The sequence below is a fragment of the Myotis brandtii genome, unplaced genomic scaffold (genome assembly GCF_000412655.1).
Source record: "Myotis brandtii unplaced genomic scaffold, ASM41265v1 scaffold1804, whole genome shotgun sequence".
Classification (NCBI taxonomy): domain Eukaryota; kingdom Metazoa; phylum Chordata; class Mammalia; order Chiroptera; family Vespertilionidae; genus Myotis; species Myotis brandtii.
The window spans coordinates 94,895-112,786 of NW_005356690.1; the positions used below are offsets into that span (position 1 = coordinate 94,895).

Consider the following 17,892-nt stretch of genomic DNA (forward strand, 5'->3'; position numbering starts at 1 on the left):
GGGGGGGGGGTAGAGAGGGGGTCCTTCAGCCTGGCCTATGCACTCTCACAGTCCAGGAGCCGTCAGTCAGACATCCTTGGTGCTGCTGCGGAGACGGGAGAGACTCCCACCACCACCACTGCACTCACCAGCCGTGAGCCTGGCTTCTGGCTAAGCAGCACTCCCCCTATGGGAGAGCACTGACCACGAGGGGGCAGCTCCTGTGTTGAGTGTCTGCCCCCTGGTGGTCAGTGCGCATCATAGCGACAGGTAGTTCCACTGTTTGGTCGATTTGCATATTAGCCTTTTATTATATAGGATGGTAATGATGTGACCTTTAGCAATAGCAAAAATATTTGAATAAGTGGGTAAACAGAAATTAGTGTTTGGTGTCTGCAATTCATCAAGTCTAAGGATTAACCTACTAGTATTTATTTCTCTTTCCCTTTTAAAGAGGGAATAAGAACAGAGTGGGCTTAATATGTTGTTCCAGGTGGTGGATGAAGTTTCGATATTTCAAAGTTCTCAAGATCTTTATTAATAAAGTATTTTTAAGGTTAAAAAAATACCCAGGAAACCAAATTGAAAAAAGAAAAATGTTTTTAATTACAAACCAAGTTTACATATTGTTAAACGGTCACTGAAAGCTCAGTTGTAACCACTCCTAACAGCACTAGCACAACCTCTCAGGAGCCACACTACAGCTCTGCCTCGTCCCTGTTGATTCCTCGTAGGCTGGAGCAGCACAGTCATTTCATGACACATTTATGGAGAACAAGGACTGACTGACATAAAGTACAACTGTATACCCTAAACCAGTGGTCAGCAAACTGTGGCTCGAGCCGGCTCTTTGGCCCCTTGAGTGTGGCTCTTCCACAAAATACCATGTGCGGGCACACAGGTACAGTGCGATTGAAACTTCGTGGCCCATGCGCAGAAGTCGGTTTTCGGCCTGGGCGAGTCTATTTTGAAGAAGTACTGTTGATGTTTGGCTCTGTTGACTAATGACTTTGCCGACCACTGATTTAGCCTATTGTGTGGACTGGAGGAAGCCCCGTTCTTGGCCCCGTCAGGTGCTCTGGCCAACACTTCACATGAAAGGTTCACTTGAGGAAATGCCGAGGTTTCCGAGACAGGCTTCTGTGGCTCTTCTTTCAGGCACAGACTCCTCTGGGAGGACCCCCAGCGTGGCCTGGCCGATGGTTTGGATGGACAGGTCTGTTGTGTGCACTGTGGGGTGTTCGGCAGCTTCCCTGGGCTCTGCCCACAGATGCCAGTAGACTTCTCCCCCATTTGTAACAACCAGCACTGTCTCCAGACGTTGATCAATGTCTCCGCGGGGACAACATAGCGGCTGGGTGAGACCCACGCTCCCGGGTTTGCAGCTGACACAGGAAGGGACACAGGCAGCCCTGCTGGGTTCTTAACCCTGTCCGTGCACAGGCGGGACAGTCTTGGAAACATTTTAGTAACCACGTCTTGAATGATTAAATTGGTGTCAGGGAACAGTCAGCAGGCACGCTCTCCCCATTTGTGAAGTTGAATATTCTAAAGAGCAAAATGTGGGGTGTGAATCGAGAATGGATGAGACGTGCCTACAATGTAGATTAGATGCCATCTGACTGGATTCTTTTTTAAAACCTTTCCTTTGTTTAAACAGAGAAAAGTTGCAAAAACAGTAGAGGACTCCCATGTACCCTTCCCCATGTTCCTCAACTGTTACCATTTTACCATTTGCTTCATTTTCTCTATGTGCATAATTGTGTGTGTGTGTGTGTGTGTGTGTGTATATGCACATTTTATATGTATGTGAAACAGACTTTACACCTGAATGAGCAGGTGCCTACCAGGTTTCTCTACCATAAAATTAAGAAGTATTTTGTAGTTATAAGTGATTTAGGGGGAGCTACTGGAGACTATACAAATAGCCTGTTTCTCATTAAGTTTCACCCACTAGCTTTAGCAGCTGTTGGTAATTTTTGCCTGAATCAGTTATTGCTATGATAGTGGACAAATGGTGATTTTCTAATTTCATCATTCCTTTACATTATTTATTATGTGGCATCAACACATAATAATGTGTTGAGTTTGCCTTTTCTCCTACTTACTTATATTTTACTTATACCTAAATGTGTTTTGATATATGGCATCAGTTTGGTCTTACGGAGTCCTGTTGTATTCAGTGGGTGGCACTTTTGCTGTCATTGTGTATTTAGATGCTCCGATCGCCCCACATTTTGCCAGGCACGGTGCCTTCGGAACATGGCCCATCCTTCTCTGAGCACTTCCCCAATTCTTTCCGGCACAAGGTGTTCCAGGTTCCTCTTGTACCTCTCCTGCCCAGCCCTGTCATCAGCTATTTCTCTCATGGGCCCTGGTTCCTTGTATTGGACAAGGGCACTTAGAAACCAAGATGTGGGTGCTCAGGGTGCTCACTGCTGCCGGGTGTCATCACCTTTAGGTCCTCAGTGGACAGAGCTAGAAAGTCCGTGTACACACACACACACACACACACACACACACATGCACGCAGACACACAGTTGTATATGCTTCTGCATCCACCTACATCTCCATGTATATTCAGGGCCATGAGTTCACACTGATACCTCCACAGGGTTACTGCTAGCTTCCCCATTTTCTGTATGAGTACTCCTTTCTCCAGTGGTGAGGAATCTAGTTCTGATATCCTCAACGTAGTCACTTATTTGCTCAGTCCCCCTGCATTCACTGATCTCCCAGCCACCGAGGCCACCTCCTCCACCCATAGCCCACGCAGGGTGTGTTCCTGCCACTCTCGCGGGGGCTGTGCTGGTCGTACCCTTGGTTAAAACACCACACTACCTTCCCAGTCACAATATCACACCGTATATGCGGAAGTGTTCTAAGTAAGTGACGAAAATCGTGCCTGTCAGACTGCCTGAGTCTGCAGGTAGGTGTTTGCCTGGGGACTTGCGGTCAGTTCCCCCTTAAGATAGGCGGGAGAACCAAAAGGAAGCACCGAAGCAGACACACGTCCTGACCAGAAACCCTGCCCCCACGCCCGGCGGCGCTGGGATTTGTTTGGCCATCGTTGGGGCTGGGGCACGTGGAGTTGTTCATTCGAACTGTTAGTGAACAGATGCTGTTATGGTAGCTACTGGGACACAAGGATGACAGACACAACGCCCAGGCCGTACAGTCTGTGGGGATGCGGGTGACAGTGACAGAAAGTATGTACGGGAAGCTGCAGGAGTTAGGAATCAGAGGGAGGCCACTGAAGGCTCCAGAGGACTTACCTGCTGTCTCGGGACTTTCCTGCTGACACAAAGGAACCTGTGAGGGCGTGACTGCAGGACTTAATTAGGTTGTGTCTTGTCATCTTGAGATCGAAGGTGCGTGGCGAGCAGACGGCAAAGGACTCAGTATCTGGGACACGTTTTCCCACACACCGCTGAAGGTTAGCAACGACGACACGGGAGACGTGGCCTGTGACAGTTACCACAAGATCGCTGAGGATGTGGCCGCCCTGCGGAACCTGGGGGTGTCCCACTACCGCTTCTCCATCTCTTGGTCTCGTGTCCTCCCGGATGGAACCACCAAGTACATCAATGAAGCGGGCCTGAGCTACTACGTGCAGCTCATTGACGCGCTGCTGGCTGCCAACATCAAGCCCCAGGTGAGGTTGGGCCCGGGAGGCCTGTCCACGTCGGGGAGCCAGCTGGGCCACGGAGCTTGTTCATCATGTAAACAAAAGCTGTTTTCAAATTTAATTTTTGACATGTTAACAAAGTCACGTGAGAAGAGGTCAAAAGCATAAAGGGGTCTGCAGTGTAGATTTTCCTTCCGTTCAGTTCCTCTTTCTGTGGGCCCAAGTTTGCTAGGTTCTCATGTCCTTTTGTGGGTAGAAGCCAGTAGATGTGTCTGTGTGTGTATATTCCTTTTCCCTTCTTTTCTCATAATGGTAAGATACTTGTTTCTTAGAAAAAAAATGTTTTTATTGATTTCAGAGAGAGGAAGGGAGAGGGAGAGAGACAAAAACATGAAAACATAAATGAGAGAGAAACATCAATCGGCTGCCTCCTACATGTCCCCTACTGGGGATCAAGCCCACAATCTGGGCATGTGCCCTGACTGGGAATTGAACCTGGTGCATGGGACGATGTTCCACCACTGAGCCACACCAGCCAGGCAAGATACTTGCTTTTATTTAACAACTGGAGGCCCAGTGCACAAAATTCTTGCATGGGTAGGGTCCCTAGGCCTGGCCGGCAATCAGGGCCAATTGGGGCTTTCCAGCTGCTGGCCGGGGCCTGCCTTCCAGCTGCCTGCTGGGGCCTTCCTTCATTCCGCGCCGCCCCCTGGTGATCAACACACATCATAGCGACCAATCTCCTGGTCAAACTCCTGAGGGGACACTTTGCATATTAGCCTTTTATATAGAGAGATATTTCTTACAGATATTTTCATATCCACACATAGTTTCCTATTTTTTTTAATATATTTTATTGATTTTTTACAGAGAGGAAGGGACAGGGATAGAGAGTTAGAAACATCGATCAGCTGCCTCCTGCATGCCCCCAACTGGGGATGTGCCCACAACCAAGGTACATGCCCTTGACCGGAATCAAACCTGGGACCCTTCAGTCCGCAGGCCGACACTCTATCCACTGAGCCAAACCGGTTAGGGCTCCTCTTTTATTTTTGTTATGTGGAATTGTTTGCATCTTATCTCTCTAATTACTTCCCTGCTAATGGGCACTCTCCTATATGGCATTTCCACTCTTTTGCCACTATAACCAATGCTACAAGGAGTAACCTTAGACATACAGCCCCCATATGGGTAGTTTATCTGTAGGATCTGGTCCCAGGGGGAGAACTGGGGCAAAAGTGTGTGTATTCATAAGCCATGAGTTATTATGAATAACACAGGAGCTCATGTGTGGGCTGACTCTGCCATCACCAAAATTTTCAAACTTGAGGCCTCAGAACACTTCCCTTTCCCGGCCACTTATGGTAACGTGCGGGAGGGTGCCCATTCTGGGAAGCCCGGCGGCTCCTCTGTTGCGTGGTTGGGGATTATGCGCCGTGGCCAGAGCACAGTCCCACAGGACAGCCCCTCTCCCACCCACTGTTATCTGGACTCTCCCCTCCCTGATAACACTGCAGGGACAAGCCAGCCATGCAGCGTTTGTTATGGTGCGTGCAGGGCGGGTGGGGGAGACGGTGGCCGAGTGGCTCTCCTGCAGGACCCCCTGATCTGGGTCGACAACAAGATTCATCACATACAACAATTCAGAACAAGATCAGAGAGCACACACCTCAGAGCCACGCGATTCTGTCCCCCTCGAGGGCACTGAGACCCTGCAGGTGTGGGGGGGGGACAGCGTGGCCGGGAGCTCCAGGGAGGTGCGGGTGTCAAAGAGGAGTGGGTGGCTGGGTGGCCGGGTGGGCATGCAGGGAAAGGCATTTCAGGCAGAGGGAAGGGTCTGGGCTGACGATGGGTCGTGGCCCAGTGCAGGCTGAGGGCAGTGGAGACCACAGTTTGGCCAAGATGGGGCGTGTCAGGGGCATCAAGGGGAAGGCCGAGAGAAAGGCCACCCCCTAAGCATAGCCAGGCTGCTCCTTCCCCAGCCAAGGGTTCCCCGCTCCACGGGCAGCCGCTCCGGACACAGTGGGTGATGTCCCTTTACAGTAAAATGCTCCGTCCCCCTGGGACCCTCAGCAGTCAGTCCAGGCAGGTTCTGACCCAAGAACAACCACGGCTCACACTGAAGACATGTGGGCCTCATGCCCTGGGCCTCACAATAGCGTCATGAAGTGGAGGTCTTAGCGCCTGAGCCCAGAACAGTGGGTGCACAGCTGCGACTCACACCCAGGCTTCTCCGCTCCACTTCATCACTGTGCCTGCCACCGGCCGCCAAAGAACCACCGAGCCTCTTTGGCCTGATGACTGGTTCTCAGTGTCTGCAGCACACGTGTGCTGGGGCATGGCCGGCACCAGTGGCTGCCGTGCAAAGCAGGTGGATGGTCTGGCTGATCTCGCTCTCTCCCAGGTGACCCTTTACCACTGGGACCTGCCCCAGGCCCTCCAGGATGTTGGCGGCTGGGAGAATGAGACCATCGTGCAGCGCTTCAGAGACTATGCGGACGTGCTCTTCCAGAGGCTGGGCGACAAGGTGAAGTTTTGGATCACGCTGAACGAGCCCTTCGTCATTGCTCTGCAGGGCTATGGCTACGGGACAGCAGCTCCAGGTAGGGGCCCGGCCCCGCTGTCAGCTGGATGTGGCATTCTTAGCCCCCGTGAGCCTGAAATCGGGGAGCTTTGGAGGAGGGGCCAGGAGAGCCAAGGGCAGGACCTCAGAATCCCCACCCAGTTTCCCCTCTGACACCACTATGGCTCAACCTGAATTTCAGGTCAGCGCCTCCCAGGAGTCGGGGATATGGACTAATTGGTGTAGGAAGGGGCGACCCCTGAGGCTGTACAGGCCCACAGTCTGTTTCCTGCGACTCCCAGATCCCCCAGTTTGGAATAACTGATTTGGCTGCCCTGCTCAGCCTGCCCTGACCCAACATGAGGCTGCTCGAGGCCTTCCTGCCCGAGTTCTGCTGCAGGCAGGCTGGTCCCCTGGTGTAGAGCTGCTCTGGGCCCTGCCAGGGCCATATGTAAATCCCATGTAGGGGATTCCTTACTTTTCTAAGACAAAAAACCTTTTTGTTCCAAAACACATTTGACCCCAAAAGCTCTGATGGGGATTGTGGGCCTGTCCTGCCCCTTCAGAGCCATCCCGCCTTCCTTTCCTCTAGTTCTGAGCTTAGGAGGATCTGTGCTCACCTCTGTGCTCTTCGTCGTCACGTGTGAAAGCTGGGAAGTCACAGGGAGACCCTGGAGTCATTACCAGATGCAGCTCCCATGGGTCCTTGGTTGGCGCTTTGGTTTTCCATTCCTTCGGCCCGAGAGGTGGCCTCAGACCATCGGCTCCCAAGGACTCTGTCAGCTGCTTCCGTCAGCTGTCTTCTCTAACCTCTGCTCCCACCGTGGGCTCCCCAGAGTGCCCGGGTGTCAGCGCCCGCCCTCGGGGCTCCTCTGGGCGCTTTGCCCGAGGCATGTGAGCACCCTGTGGGGGAGGGGGCAGAACCCAACATCCATCCAGCGCCCTGTCCATGCAGACACGGGCTGCTGGGGCTCCACACGCACTATTCCACTTCCTTCTCCCAGCGACTCCCAGAGGAAGAAGCTGGAAGGCTGAAATCCTCACCCAGAGTTACATGGCTGCTAGTAGGAAGTGGAGCCAGGATTTAAGTTCCATTCTTCCCCCCCAAACACGTAGCAGACGTCTCTAGGCAGAGAGTGGCACTCTTGGCCACATTCCCTCTTGGCTGACACCCATGTGTGTTTCCAGGCATCTCCTTCAGGCCCGGCACTGCCCCCTACATTGCCGGCCACAACCTAATCAAGGCCCATGCTGAGGCCTGGCACCTGTACAACGACGTGTACCGCGCCAGGCAAGGCGGCCTCATCTCCATCACCATCAGCAGCGACTGGGCTGAGCCCAGAGACCCCTCCAACCAGGAGGACGTGGAGGCCGCCAGGAGATACGTCCAGGTCTGTTTTCCCTCAGGGCATTGTTTTTACTCTTCCCTGTCTCCTCTCCTGTCATGATCTCATGGGAATAGAATTAGATCGCAGAACAAAGCATTAGGTGCAGGCCTTGTTCTGCTATCATCTGACTTTGTGAACTTGGTAATATCACCTAACCTTGTTGGACCTCCGTTTTCTCATCTGTGCAGTGGAGAGGACCTGCCTACCTCAGAGGTTTGCTGTGATGAAAGCTCTTTGGGGTTTTCTTTTAAGTCTTAAAAATGATCTGTACACGTAATCCTTGCTGGGTATAACATTGGCTTGAAGCTAACAAATAGAAAGAAATCCTCTTCAGTGTCTGGTTTGACTACAGTTAATAGAACCAGGCTGCAATGCCACATACAACCTCCAGGTGTCACCATATAACCTTACTTCCTCAGCCTAAGGCTTCCGTAAATTGGGAACTTCAGACTCTGTGTAATTTATGAGTGCTCCCAATTCCAGGAGTTTAACATAAGGAAGGACACGCATCTCTTGGTCGTGGAATTTTGCTCCTAGGAAGTAGAGGGACTAGCGGGCAGGTGCCAACAACATGACCCACCCCTGTTTCACCTGAGCCCTGACAAGAGGAGATAGAAAAGAGTGGCCGCATCGCCAAGTTTTTCTCTGGCTCCTGGTAATGTCTCTGAAGGGGTTGGAGGGCACCCTCTCCCAGGTTTCGCCTCAGGAAGCATCTTGGCTCTGAGGAGGAGCCTCCGACTGCAGCTCTGGGCGGGGACACCACGGGCCTTGTTTGTCAAACTCTTCACAAGCAAATTTGACAAAGGCAGTCAAATTAGTAAATGAAAATAGCAGTTTAATTTTCCTGTTTGCTAGCCAGCCTGGGGGAAAGTATTAGAACGGAATTAGTGCATCCCTCATTCCAGATAAATTGAATTAGAGCAGTCGTCGTTTTCTGAAATCCAAAGCCCAAACCTCGGGGAAATGTTAGTCTCATTAGATTGAGACACCTGCTGGCGGACTGTGGAACTGCAGCCCAGAACTGGGACACGCCCTCTGGTAAAATCAGCTTTTAAGAAGGGCCCCAGGTCACCTGAGCTGCAGGTGAGGGGAGGATGTGGGAGACCAGAAGCCTCTTGGGACCCCAGCCTTGAGGCCTCATTCAGGAAAACAGACAGGAAGGCTCCCACTCGAGGACTGTGGATCCAGTGCCCATGAGACGCCATCCTCTGCCTGGGCAAGGGGACAGCCTTGCAGCTCAGCCCTCCCCAGGAAGTTGTGTGTGAGCCTTAGGTGCGATGATGGGGAAGGAGCCGCTCTGTGGTGGTGGGGACCGCAGCCTGCAGGCGTAGTCTCCCCATCTCCCACAGACCTTCTAAGGCAGGGGTGGGCAAACTTTTTGACTCGAGGGCCACAATGGGTTCTTAAACTGGACCGGAGGGCCGGAACAAAAGCATGGATGGAGTGTTTGTGTGAACTAATATAAATTCAAAGTAAACATCATTACATAAAAGGGTACGGTCTTTTTTTTTTTTAGTTTTATTCATTTCAAACGGGCCGGATCCGGCCCGCGGGCCGTAGTTTGCCCACGGCTGTTCTAAGGGCATCCCAGCTCAGTGCATCTTCCCTCTAGTTGCCCTAAGTGGGATGGCAGCTGACAAACCAGAGGAGGAGAAGAGGGCTTTGGGCACTTGAACTGCAACATGCAAACAGCCACAGAGATGAGGGTTTAAGAATGGGATTTGGAACAAACAAGCAGAACAGAAGCAGACTCATAGATATAGAGAATATTTTGGTGGTTGCCAGATGGGAGGGGCCTTGGGGAATGGGTGGAAAATGTGAAGGGATTTAGAAGTACAAATTGGTAATTACAAAATAGTCATGGGATGTAAAGTAAAGCTTAGGGAATATAGCCAATAATATTCTAATAACGAAGAACGGTGTCAGATGGGTATTAGGTTTATCGAAGTGATCACTTCATAAGTTAAATAAATGTCTAATCACAGAGTTGTACACCTGAAACATTGTACATCAACTGTAACTGAAAAATAAAAAGTTTTAATTTTGTTTCTTTTGAAATTGATTTCAGAGAGAGTAAGGGAGAGGGTGGGTAAAAACATCGATGAGAGAGAATCACTGATGGGCTACCTCCTGCATGACTCCTATTGGGGACTGAGCCCACAATACAGGCATGTGCCCTGACATGTGACCTCCTAGTTCAGTGGTCGGCAAACTGCGGCTCGCGAGCCACATGCGGCTCTTTGGCCCCTTGAGTGTGGCCACGCCACAAAATACCACGTACCGGCATGCACGTACAGTGCAATTGAAACTTCGTGGCCACACTCAAGGGGCCAAAGAGCCGCATGTGGCTCGCGAGCCTAGGTTGACACTCAACCACTGAACCACACCAGCCAAGCTAAAATGTTGTGTGTGTGTTTTTTTTTAATAAAAAAATAGCAACTACTAAATACCTAAAAAGAAAAGAAAAAGGATGGCCCAGCCGGTGTTGCTCAGTGGTTCAGTGTCAACCCATGAACCAGGTCACGGTTCAATACCCAGTCAGAGAACAAGCCTGGATTGTGGACTGATCCCCAGTGCGGGGTGTCAGGAGGCAGCCAGTCAATGATTCTCTCTCATCATTGATGTTTCTTTCTCTCTCTCCCTTCATCTCTGAATTCAATAAAAAAAAATATTTTTTTTAAAGAATGGGATATGGAAAGAGTGTGGGGGGTGGGGGAAGTGTCCAGGGGCAGACCTGCTAATGCTGAGGCTGATGTCCCCCACCCCCACCTGCAGTTCATGGGAGGCTGGTTTGCACATCCGATTTTCAAGAATGGAGATTACAATGAAGTGATGAAGACTCGGATCCGTGACAGGAGCCTGGCCGCAGGCCTCAACAAGTCTCGGTAGGTCCTGGTGCCCACACACTCAGCCAGGAGAGGGTCAGGAGGGAGTCTGGTCTGTGGGCCGAACTGAAGCTCCTGGGTGGACAGCACAGTGGCGAGAGCATGGCTGTTGGGTCGGAGAGGTGTGTCTGAGGAGGTTACTGTATCTCTGAGCTTCCTGCTTGCTGGGAAGATTAAACATGATTGTGTATGTGAAGCTCTCAGCCGAGGTCCTGGCACTGCCATGTGCTTGACGAAAGGCAGTTGCTATTATTGTTGTTATCCTTCAGAACAGCCTGGAAATCTATCTTCAAGGGCACCCACTTCTTATCAACCCACCACCTCCCTCTAAGGACAAATTCCCCAGCTCATCCTACTCCATTCCATCACCTATAAGTGAATGGATAGCAATGGGTCATGGCCAGTGTGTTTGTTGTTTGGCCAGTAGGTGGCGATGGTGTGCACAAAGCAGTCCTACTTCCTGTCAAAAAAGTAATGGCAACATCAACAGCTAACATGTATTCATCTTCTATTGGTACTTCTATTCCTATTTAAAGATGAGGCACAAATATTGAAGCAAGATCATCTAGCTATTAAATGATGGAGCTGGGATATGAAATCGGGCTGATTCCAGGGCCCACACTGGGTTTGAGTCACCCAGCTGGGATTAGAGATACGGGACGTGGATGAGGACAGAATGGCCTGGCCTTATGGAAACATATCCACAAGCTCCAAGGTAGTGCATGTTGTTACCATAGCTCAAAAGGCCTTTGAGACTTTCCCACAAACTACCCCATAGAGCCCAGCTGTAAGGATTAAGTAATCCAGTCCCCACCCTTACAACACATCCTGGCCTGGTGAGGGCAAGTCCTGCTAAGCAGGCTGTGCCTACTGGTCTGGTCAGCCCATCTGGTCTCAGAGAAGCAAGCGAGCCCTCCTGTCCATCAGCATAGCTGTGCTGAGTGCCAGGTCAGAGTCTGTGTAAAGGGGAGCCTCCGTCAGGCTCCTCACGTGGCCGACACACCAGCTGGGAAGTCAGTCACCCTCATCACTCCAGGGAATTCTATTCCCCAATTTGTTCATCCAGCAAAAGCTCAGAAGATGAGATCATGACAAGGCAGGGCACCAGCTGAGCTGGGCCTTGGCAGTGAATAGCATTTGAGAGAACAGAGGGCATTCCATTCATGAGGAACAGCGCGAGCACCAACCCAGCGGTAGGAATGAGTGGGGCATGTGCAGTTAATGGGGGGAGGGGTACTGGCCTGGCGACCGGGAAGGGGCCAAGGCCACATGGTGAAGGGCCTGGAGGTCAGGTAGAGGGGCTCAGCTTTGATGCCACGGGCCCTGAGGCGCCACTGCTGGCTCCTGGGCAGGGCTCCAGTGTTCTCCCAGCAGTCTCAGAACCTCAGGGAGGGAGTGTTTTGCTCCCCCAGGTTAATGACAGCAGGAAGGTCAAGATGAAGGTGTCAGACGCCTAAAGGCAATCCCCAGGCAACCCTAAACCAGCAGCACTGAGTCTGCCTGCCAGAGGCACCTGCAGGCAGATGGGGCTGAGAGGAACCTGTATGTGTTGTATGCAAGCACATGCTAATCCGATTTTATAGGAAAGTCTCAGAGAACATGAAAAATACTCCAGCAAATGCTTATTTTACAAAAGTGTAGCGAGATCATGTGAGCAGAAAAGTTCCAATCTCCAAAGTTCAAAAAATTTAATCTGTAAAAACATTGCCCCTACTAATAAGGATAGACTTTGGAGAAAAGAGGCAAACCTAAAGAAACCACAACAAAAACAGTGCCTTAGAAAGGGCAGATGATGGAAATACAAATTATAAAAGGTAAAACCTTAGGGTTAGTCTTAAGGTATATGCCTCAGGCATGTCCTTGATTTCAAAATCAACCACAGATGGTAAATGTCAGAAGTTGCATGTTAATTTTTGAAGAAAATAAAAAAATCTGTGTATCTGTGTCCAACTGGGAGGTTTATAAAAGAGTAGCTTTTAGTTTCATTTGTAACAGGGGGGCAGTGAGGTTACAGGGCGGTAGGCGGAGCCTCGGTACCTCCCGCAGCAGTGGCAGGGCCTCTCCTCGCCCCTGGCCACTGCACCGTGGCCACCCTGTCACCTGTAGTTTACAGCACCCCGACCCTGCCCCAGAACATTCTCCTCCCAAAGCATGGCTGCTCCTTCCCCCCAGGCTCCCGGAGTTCACGGAGAGTGAGAAGAGGAGGATCAATGGCACCTACGACTATTTTGGGTTCAATCACTACACCACTGTCCTGGCCTACAATCTTGACTATGCCTCTTGGATCTCTTCCTTTGATGCAGACAGGTAAGGCATCCAGCAGGGCCTCCAAGAACAGTCTTTGGAAAAGACAGTGGCCCCTCTGCCCACCTCTTGCTTGAAGGTCCGCGTGGCCCGGAGAACCGCCTCCTGATGCCGTAGGTCCTGGGGTTTCTGAGATGAGTCCTGTCTCCTGAGACCCTAAGCAAACCCCACCAGCCTGACAGTAATACACCGGATTTCCAAGACGCCTCCCATTGAGATAGGCATGCCTGGAGTTCTTAAATAACGTTTTCGAGAAAAACCTTTTTCTTCCCTTTTCCTTTTTTTGTCATATTTGTTTTACTTATTAGATGATGTATGTCAGCTAAAGTAACAATAAGGACTTTTTTTTTTCCTTTTCGGAGTAAAGGTCAAAGTATTATTTTTGTATTACACCAATAATATGTGTTCACAGTGGTTAGAAAGCAAGAGTAGGAAATTCTTTAGTTTTAATCCTCACCCAAGGATATATTTCCATTGATTTTTAGAGAGAGTAAAAGGGAGAGGGAGAGACAGAGAAACACTAATTAGGTGCCTCCGCACTCGCCCTACCCAGGGCCGGGGATCAAGCCTGCAACCGAAATATGTGCCCTTGATGGGAACCGAACCCAGCTCAAGCCAAAGCTCTATCCATTGAGCCAAACCTGCTAGGGCGGATAGGAAATTCTTGTGTGTCATTTCAGAAGCGTATGTGTGTATATATATATTCACATTACACATAGTTTATACAGTATATATTTGTACATGTATTTGTTACAAAAAACAACAACAGGATTAGCCCAGCCAGTGTGCTCAGTGGTTGAGCATTGACCTATGAACCAGGAGGTCACAGTTCAATTCCTGATCAAGGCACATGCCTAGCTTGCGGGCTCAATCCCCAGTCCGCAAGGGGGGCATACAGGAGGCAGCTAATCGATGATTCTCTCTCATCACTCATGTTTCTATTTCTCCCTTTCCCTTCCTCTCTAAAATAAAAAAATATATATATATATGTATATATTTAAAAACCAGATTATACACCGAGTGGCCAGATTATTATGACCAGCCAAATTATTATGACCACCCCATCAATACAATGAAGTGAATTAGTTATGCAAATAATAATAAAACCTTGAGAGGATTTCCTTAGGAAGTTTTCAATATTCAGTATTTTTGGAAGTGTCAATGAAGTACTGATGGGGTGGTCATAATAATCTGGCCACTCAGTGTATGTATATATACTATTTTGTTTCATTTCAACTTTCTAAAAAATGTTTTTATTGATTTTAGAGAGAGGAAGAACAGGGAGAGAAACATCGATCAACTGCCTCCTGCATGCCCCCTTCTAGGGATCAAGCCTGCAACCTGGGCATGTGCCCTGATCAGGAATTGAACCAGCAACCTCTCAGTGTATGGGACAATGAGCCACACTGGCAGGGCTGTTCCTTTTATTTTTTAAGTTCTTTTATTACTACTACTACTACTACTACTACTATTACTATTACTAGAGGCCTGATGCACAAAATTTGTGCAAGGGGCTCGGGCCCTCGCAGCCCTGGCCAGCCCTCGCAGCCCCGGCTTCATCCAGCAGGTCATCCGGACGGTTGTCCAGAATGTCATCTGGATGGTTGTTTGGCTGCTCGGTCTAATTAGCATATTAGCTCTTTATTATATAGGAATTAAACTTAGAGAGAGGAAGGGGGAGGGAAGGGAGAGAGAACGATTTGTTCCACTTATTTTTAAAAAAATTTTATTGATTTCAGAGAGGAAGGGAGAGGGAGAGATAGAAAGAAACATCAATGATGAGAGACAATCATCGGTTGGCTGCCTCCTGCACGCCCCACACTGGGGATCAAGCTGCAACCTGGGCATGTGCCCTGAACAGGAACCGAACTGTGACCTCCTGGTTCATAGGTCGACACTCAACCACTGAGCCACATTGGCTGGGCTCCACTATTTATACATTCACTGGTTGCTGCTTGTATGTGCCGACTGGGGATCAAAGCGGCAACCTTGGTGTATTCAGACGACGTTCTAACCAACTGACTAACCACGCAGGGCTATTTCGTTCCTTTTCTACCAAGCATCCTTCCATCCCAGTAGTGTGAATCTTGTCAAGGTTCTTTCTTTGAAAACAATGCGTACACCCCACTGTGTCCTGAACCCACCATTCAGGCTTGGCAAGGGGGACTGAGAGGACCCCTGCTGGTCCCCAGTCAGGCACCCACTGGACTCTCGCTGCCTCACTGGTCTCCGGACGCCTCCACAGGGACCCGTGCTCAGCTATGGAATGCCCCCCATTCACTTTCAGCTGAGCAAGATAAATCCAGTTGTTGGTAGAACTAAATGGTTGGGTTATTTTTTTTCAAAAATTTGGATGTAAGTTAAATAACTGTATTTGAAATGCTTGACTCTCAAGACAGTTGAGTTTCCGTGCCTCCCACAGCAGGCGCTCCTTTGGCACAACCTGTTGCCCTCTCTTATCTGTCCCTGGAGAGAGGGGCAGGGTCTTGGGCACTTGAAGCAGGTCCCAGCCTAATCCCCGTCCTCACACAAAGGGGTTGGTGCCTGTGGCACTGACCAGACGCAGGTGACTCAGGGAAGCCTGTGACAGCTGCACCCACTGGAGACGTGGGAAACCCAGAGCCCTTTCACATCCAGTGTGCGGTGTTGAGCGTGTGGAGGGTTCGGTCCGGGAGTGAGACCCTCCCCCTGCACACGTGGAGAGCTGGGACAGAGCGCTAGCGTGGCTTGTCTGGTTACACCAGCACTAAGCAGTGAACCTAGAACTTATGGAGAGAGAATTGGGGCCATTTAACTATTCTGGGTTCATTTATGACTCTCACGACTAGACAAAACCTAAGGTTTTTCCTAGTATAAATCCTGCTTTGTCTTTTGTGCAAAGGGCCTCTGGGAATTTATCAGACAGACCTAATCTTGTGTTTGAACTGGCAGGGGAGTTGCCTCCATCACAGATCGCTCTTGGTCAGACTCGGGCTCCTTCTGGCTGAAGATGACACCCTTTGGCTTCAGGAGGATCCTAAACTGGTTAAAGGAAGAGTACAACAACCCTCCGATCTACGTCACAGAGAACGGAGTGTCCCAACGGGGAGAAACAAGCCTCAATGACACTGCAAGGATCTACTACCTCCGCAGTTACATCAACGAGGCACTCAAAGGTATGGCAGGCCCACCCTCACATGCACCTTGCACTGCGGAAACATCTGCTCACATCTGCATTCAGGGTGGCTTTGTACCCATGAACCCCATAATGAGAAAGATGAGGCTTCTTACTCCTGTTGGGTTAGCTGCACTGCTTTTTTTCCTTCCTAGACTTAAGCTCAGCAGGCAGACCAGTTGCCTGAATCAGCTAGACCTGAGCTCTCCGTATCCTCATTGATGCCTGAGGCCCCTGAACAGCAGTGCCCTCCTGAGGACGGTTTGGGCAGGGCTAGGAGGAACCATCCGGGCTTAGGGGACTGTCTGAAGGGTCTTTTGTTCCTGAAGCAAAAGTCTGAGATCCCCAGCTCAGCAGAACTTGGGAGGAGACTATGACGAAGAAACAGTAACACTGGTGAAAGAGAATGAGCAATGCAGCTGTGAAAACAAAAGATCAGGAAATCTGATTCCAGCTAAAATCTTTCCCAAGGGCCACTCACTAGTATTTTCTATAGAGAGGAGCACTGGTCTACCCATGTTCCCGACGCCCTTCAGAGCCGAGCCTTTCTAGAAAAATGCTGATGGCTCTGCAGATAACAAACACTGCATGCAGTGGCTGGGCAGATCTCTGTCACAGAGAACGGAGCGTCCCAAAGAGCTAAAGAAAAGCTGGCCTGGACTGCACATGGGGACTGTGGGAGAGCTCTGGGCAGCAGGGCCTCAGCAGGCCTGGGGAGAGGGTGTCTTATGCAGGAAGCTCATGCCGGGCCTCTCTTTGGACAGCTGTGCAGGATAAGGTGGACCTTCGAGGATACACTGTTTGGAGTGTGATGGACAACTTTGAGTGGGCCACGGGCTTCGCAGAGAGGTTTGGTCTGCATTTTGTGAACTACACTGACCCTTCTCTGCCAAGGATTCCCAAAGCGTCAGCCAAGTTCTATGCTTCCATAACCCGGTGCAATGGCTTCCCTGACCCAGCCGCAGGCCCACACCCTTGTCTCCAGCCAGAAGGTGAGATGCAGCTCTGAGAGCGACTAAAGCCAGAGGGAGAAGGGTGAGAGGGCCTTTCCCAGTCTATTTTCTTCTAGTTTATTACTCTCCTCTCGGCCTTTCCATTCCCTTCATCATCGGCCAGTATTTTTTTTCTTTGAATGTTCTTAGGATGGAACAAGGCACTGTTACATCTAGAAACTAGGCCCTGCTCTGGGAATAAATAGCAGGTCTAGAGTCTCATCCTAGCCCTGCTATTAACCTGCTGTGCGACCTTAGGCAGGAAATGAGGCAAATGTCTGGGCTGATACAGGAACAAACACAGTGCCTGACATAGTGTAAGATGACAGGATTTGTGAAAGACTGAAAAAGTATGGATTACTAGCTACACTAATAGACAGATATGTAAATTGACCATACCTCCGTGATGGCCCACAGCCAATCAGGAGGGAATATGCAACTTAAGCAGGACAAAGATGGTAGCGGCCACGGAGCCAGCCGGAGTGGGAGGGAGGCTTGGGTCGCCCCCGGTGATGGAGGAAGCCAAGCTTCCCACCAGCATGGGCTGGCCCCTGAAGGAGAGGCCTGTGGGCGGTGGCCACGGAGCTGGGCTGAGCGCACAGGAGGCTTGGGTCACCTGGGCCGGCTGCCGAGGGAGGGGCCTGCAGACAGCCCTCAGCCCCTCACCCAGGCTGGCCAGGCACCCCAGTGGGGACCCCCACCCTGAAGGGGGTGTGGCCAGCCTGAAAACAGCCCTCAGCCCCTCATCCAGGCTGGCCACACACCCCCAGTGGGGACCCCCACCCCAATGGGGGCGTGGCCAGCCTGCAAACCACCACAAGCCACTTGCCCAGGCTGCCCCGTCCCCCAAGAGAACCTCCACCCTGATCCGGGACACCCTTCAGGGCAAACTAGCCGGCCCCCACCTGTGCACCAGGCCTCTATCTATACTAATAAAAGGGTAATATGCTAATTAGACTGGGAGACCTTCCAGGAGACCTTCTGGACGTTCTTCTGGA

At 50.6% G+C, this 17,892-nt stretch overlaps 1 protein-coding gene across 1 annotated transcript in view; it reads left to right on the forward strand.

Moving 5' to 3' along the window:
* Positions 1 to 17,892, forward strand: part of LCT (lactase) — a 63,193-nt gene that overhangs the window by 43,946 nt on the left and 1,355 nt on the right. The window contains exons 15-22 of the mRNA XM_014537655.1: positions 2,893 to 2,909; positions 3,345 to 3,635; positions 6,013 to 6,211; positions 7,360 to 7,562; positions 10,335 to 10,444; positions 12,617 to 12,751; positions 15,680 to 15,903; positions 16,667 to 16,894. Coding sequence (XP_014393141.1) covers positions 2,893 to 2,909; positions 3,345 to 3,635; positions 6,013 to 6,211; positions 7,360 to 7,562; positions 10,335 to 10,444; positions 12,617 to 12,751; positions 15,680 to 15,903; positions 16,667 to 16,894 — 1,407 coding nt within the window. The remainder of the gene's footprint in view (positions 1 to 2,892; positions 2,910 to 3,344; positions 3,636 to 6,012; positions 6,212 to 7,359; positions 7,563 to 10,334; positions 10,445 to 12,616; positions 12,752 to 15,679; positions 15,904 to 16,666; positions 16,895 to 17,892) is intronic.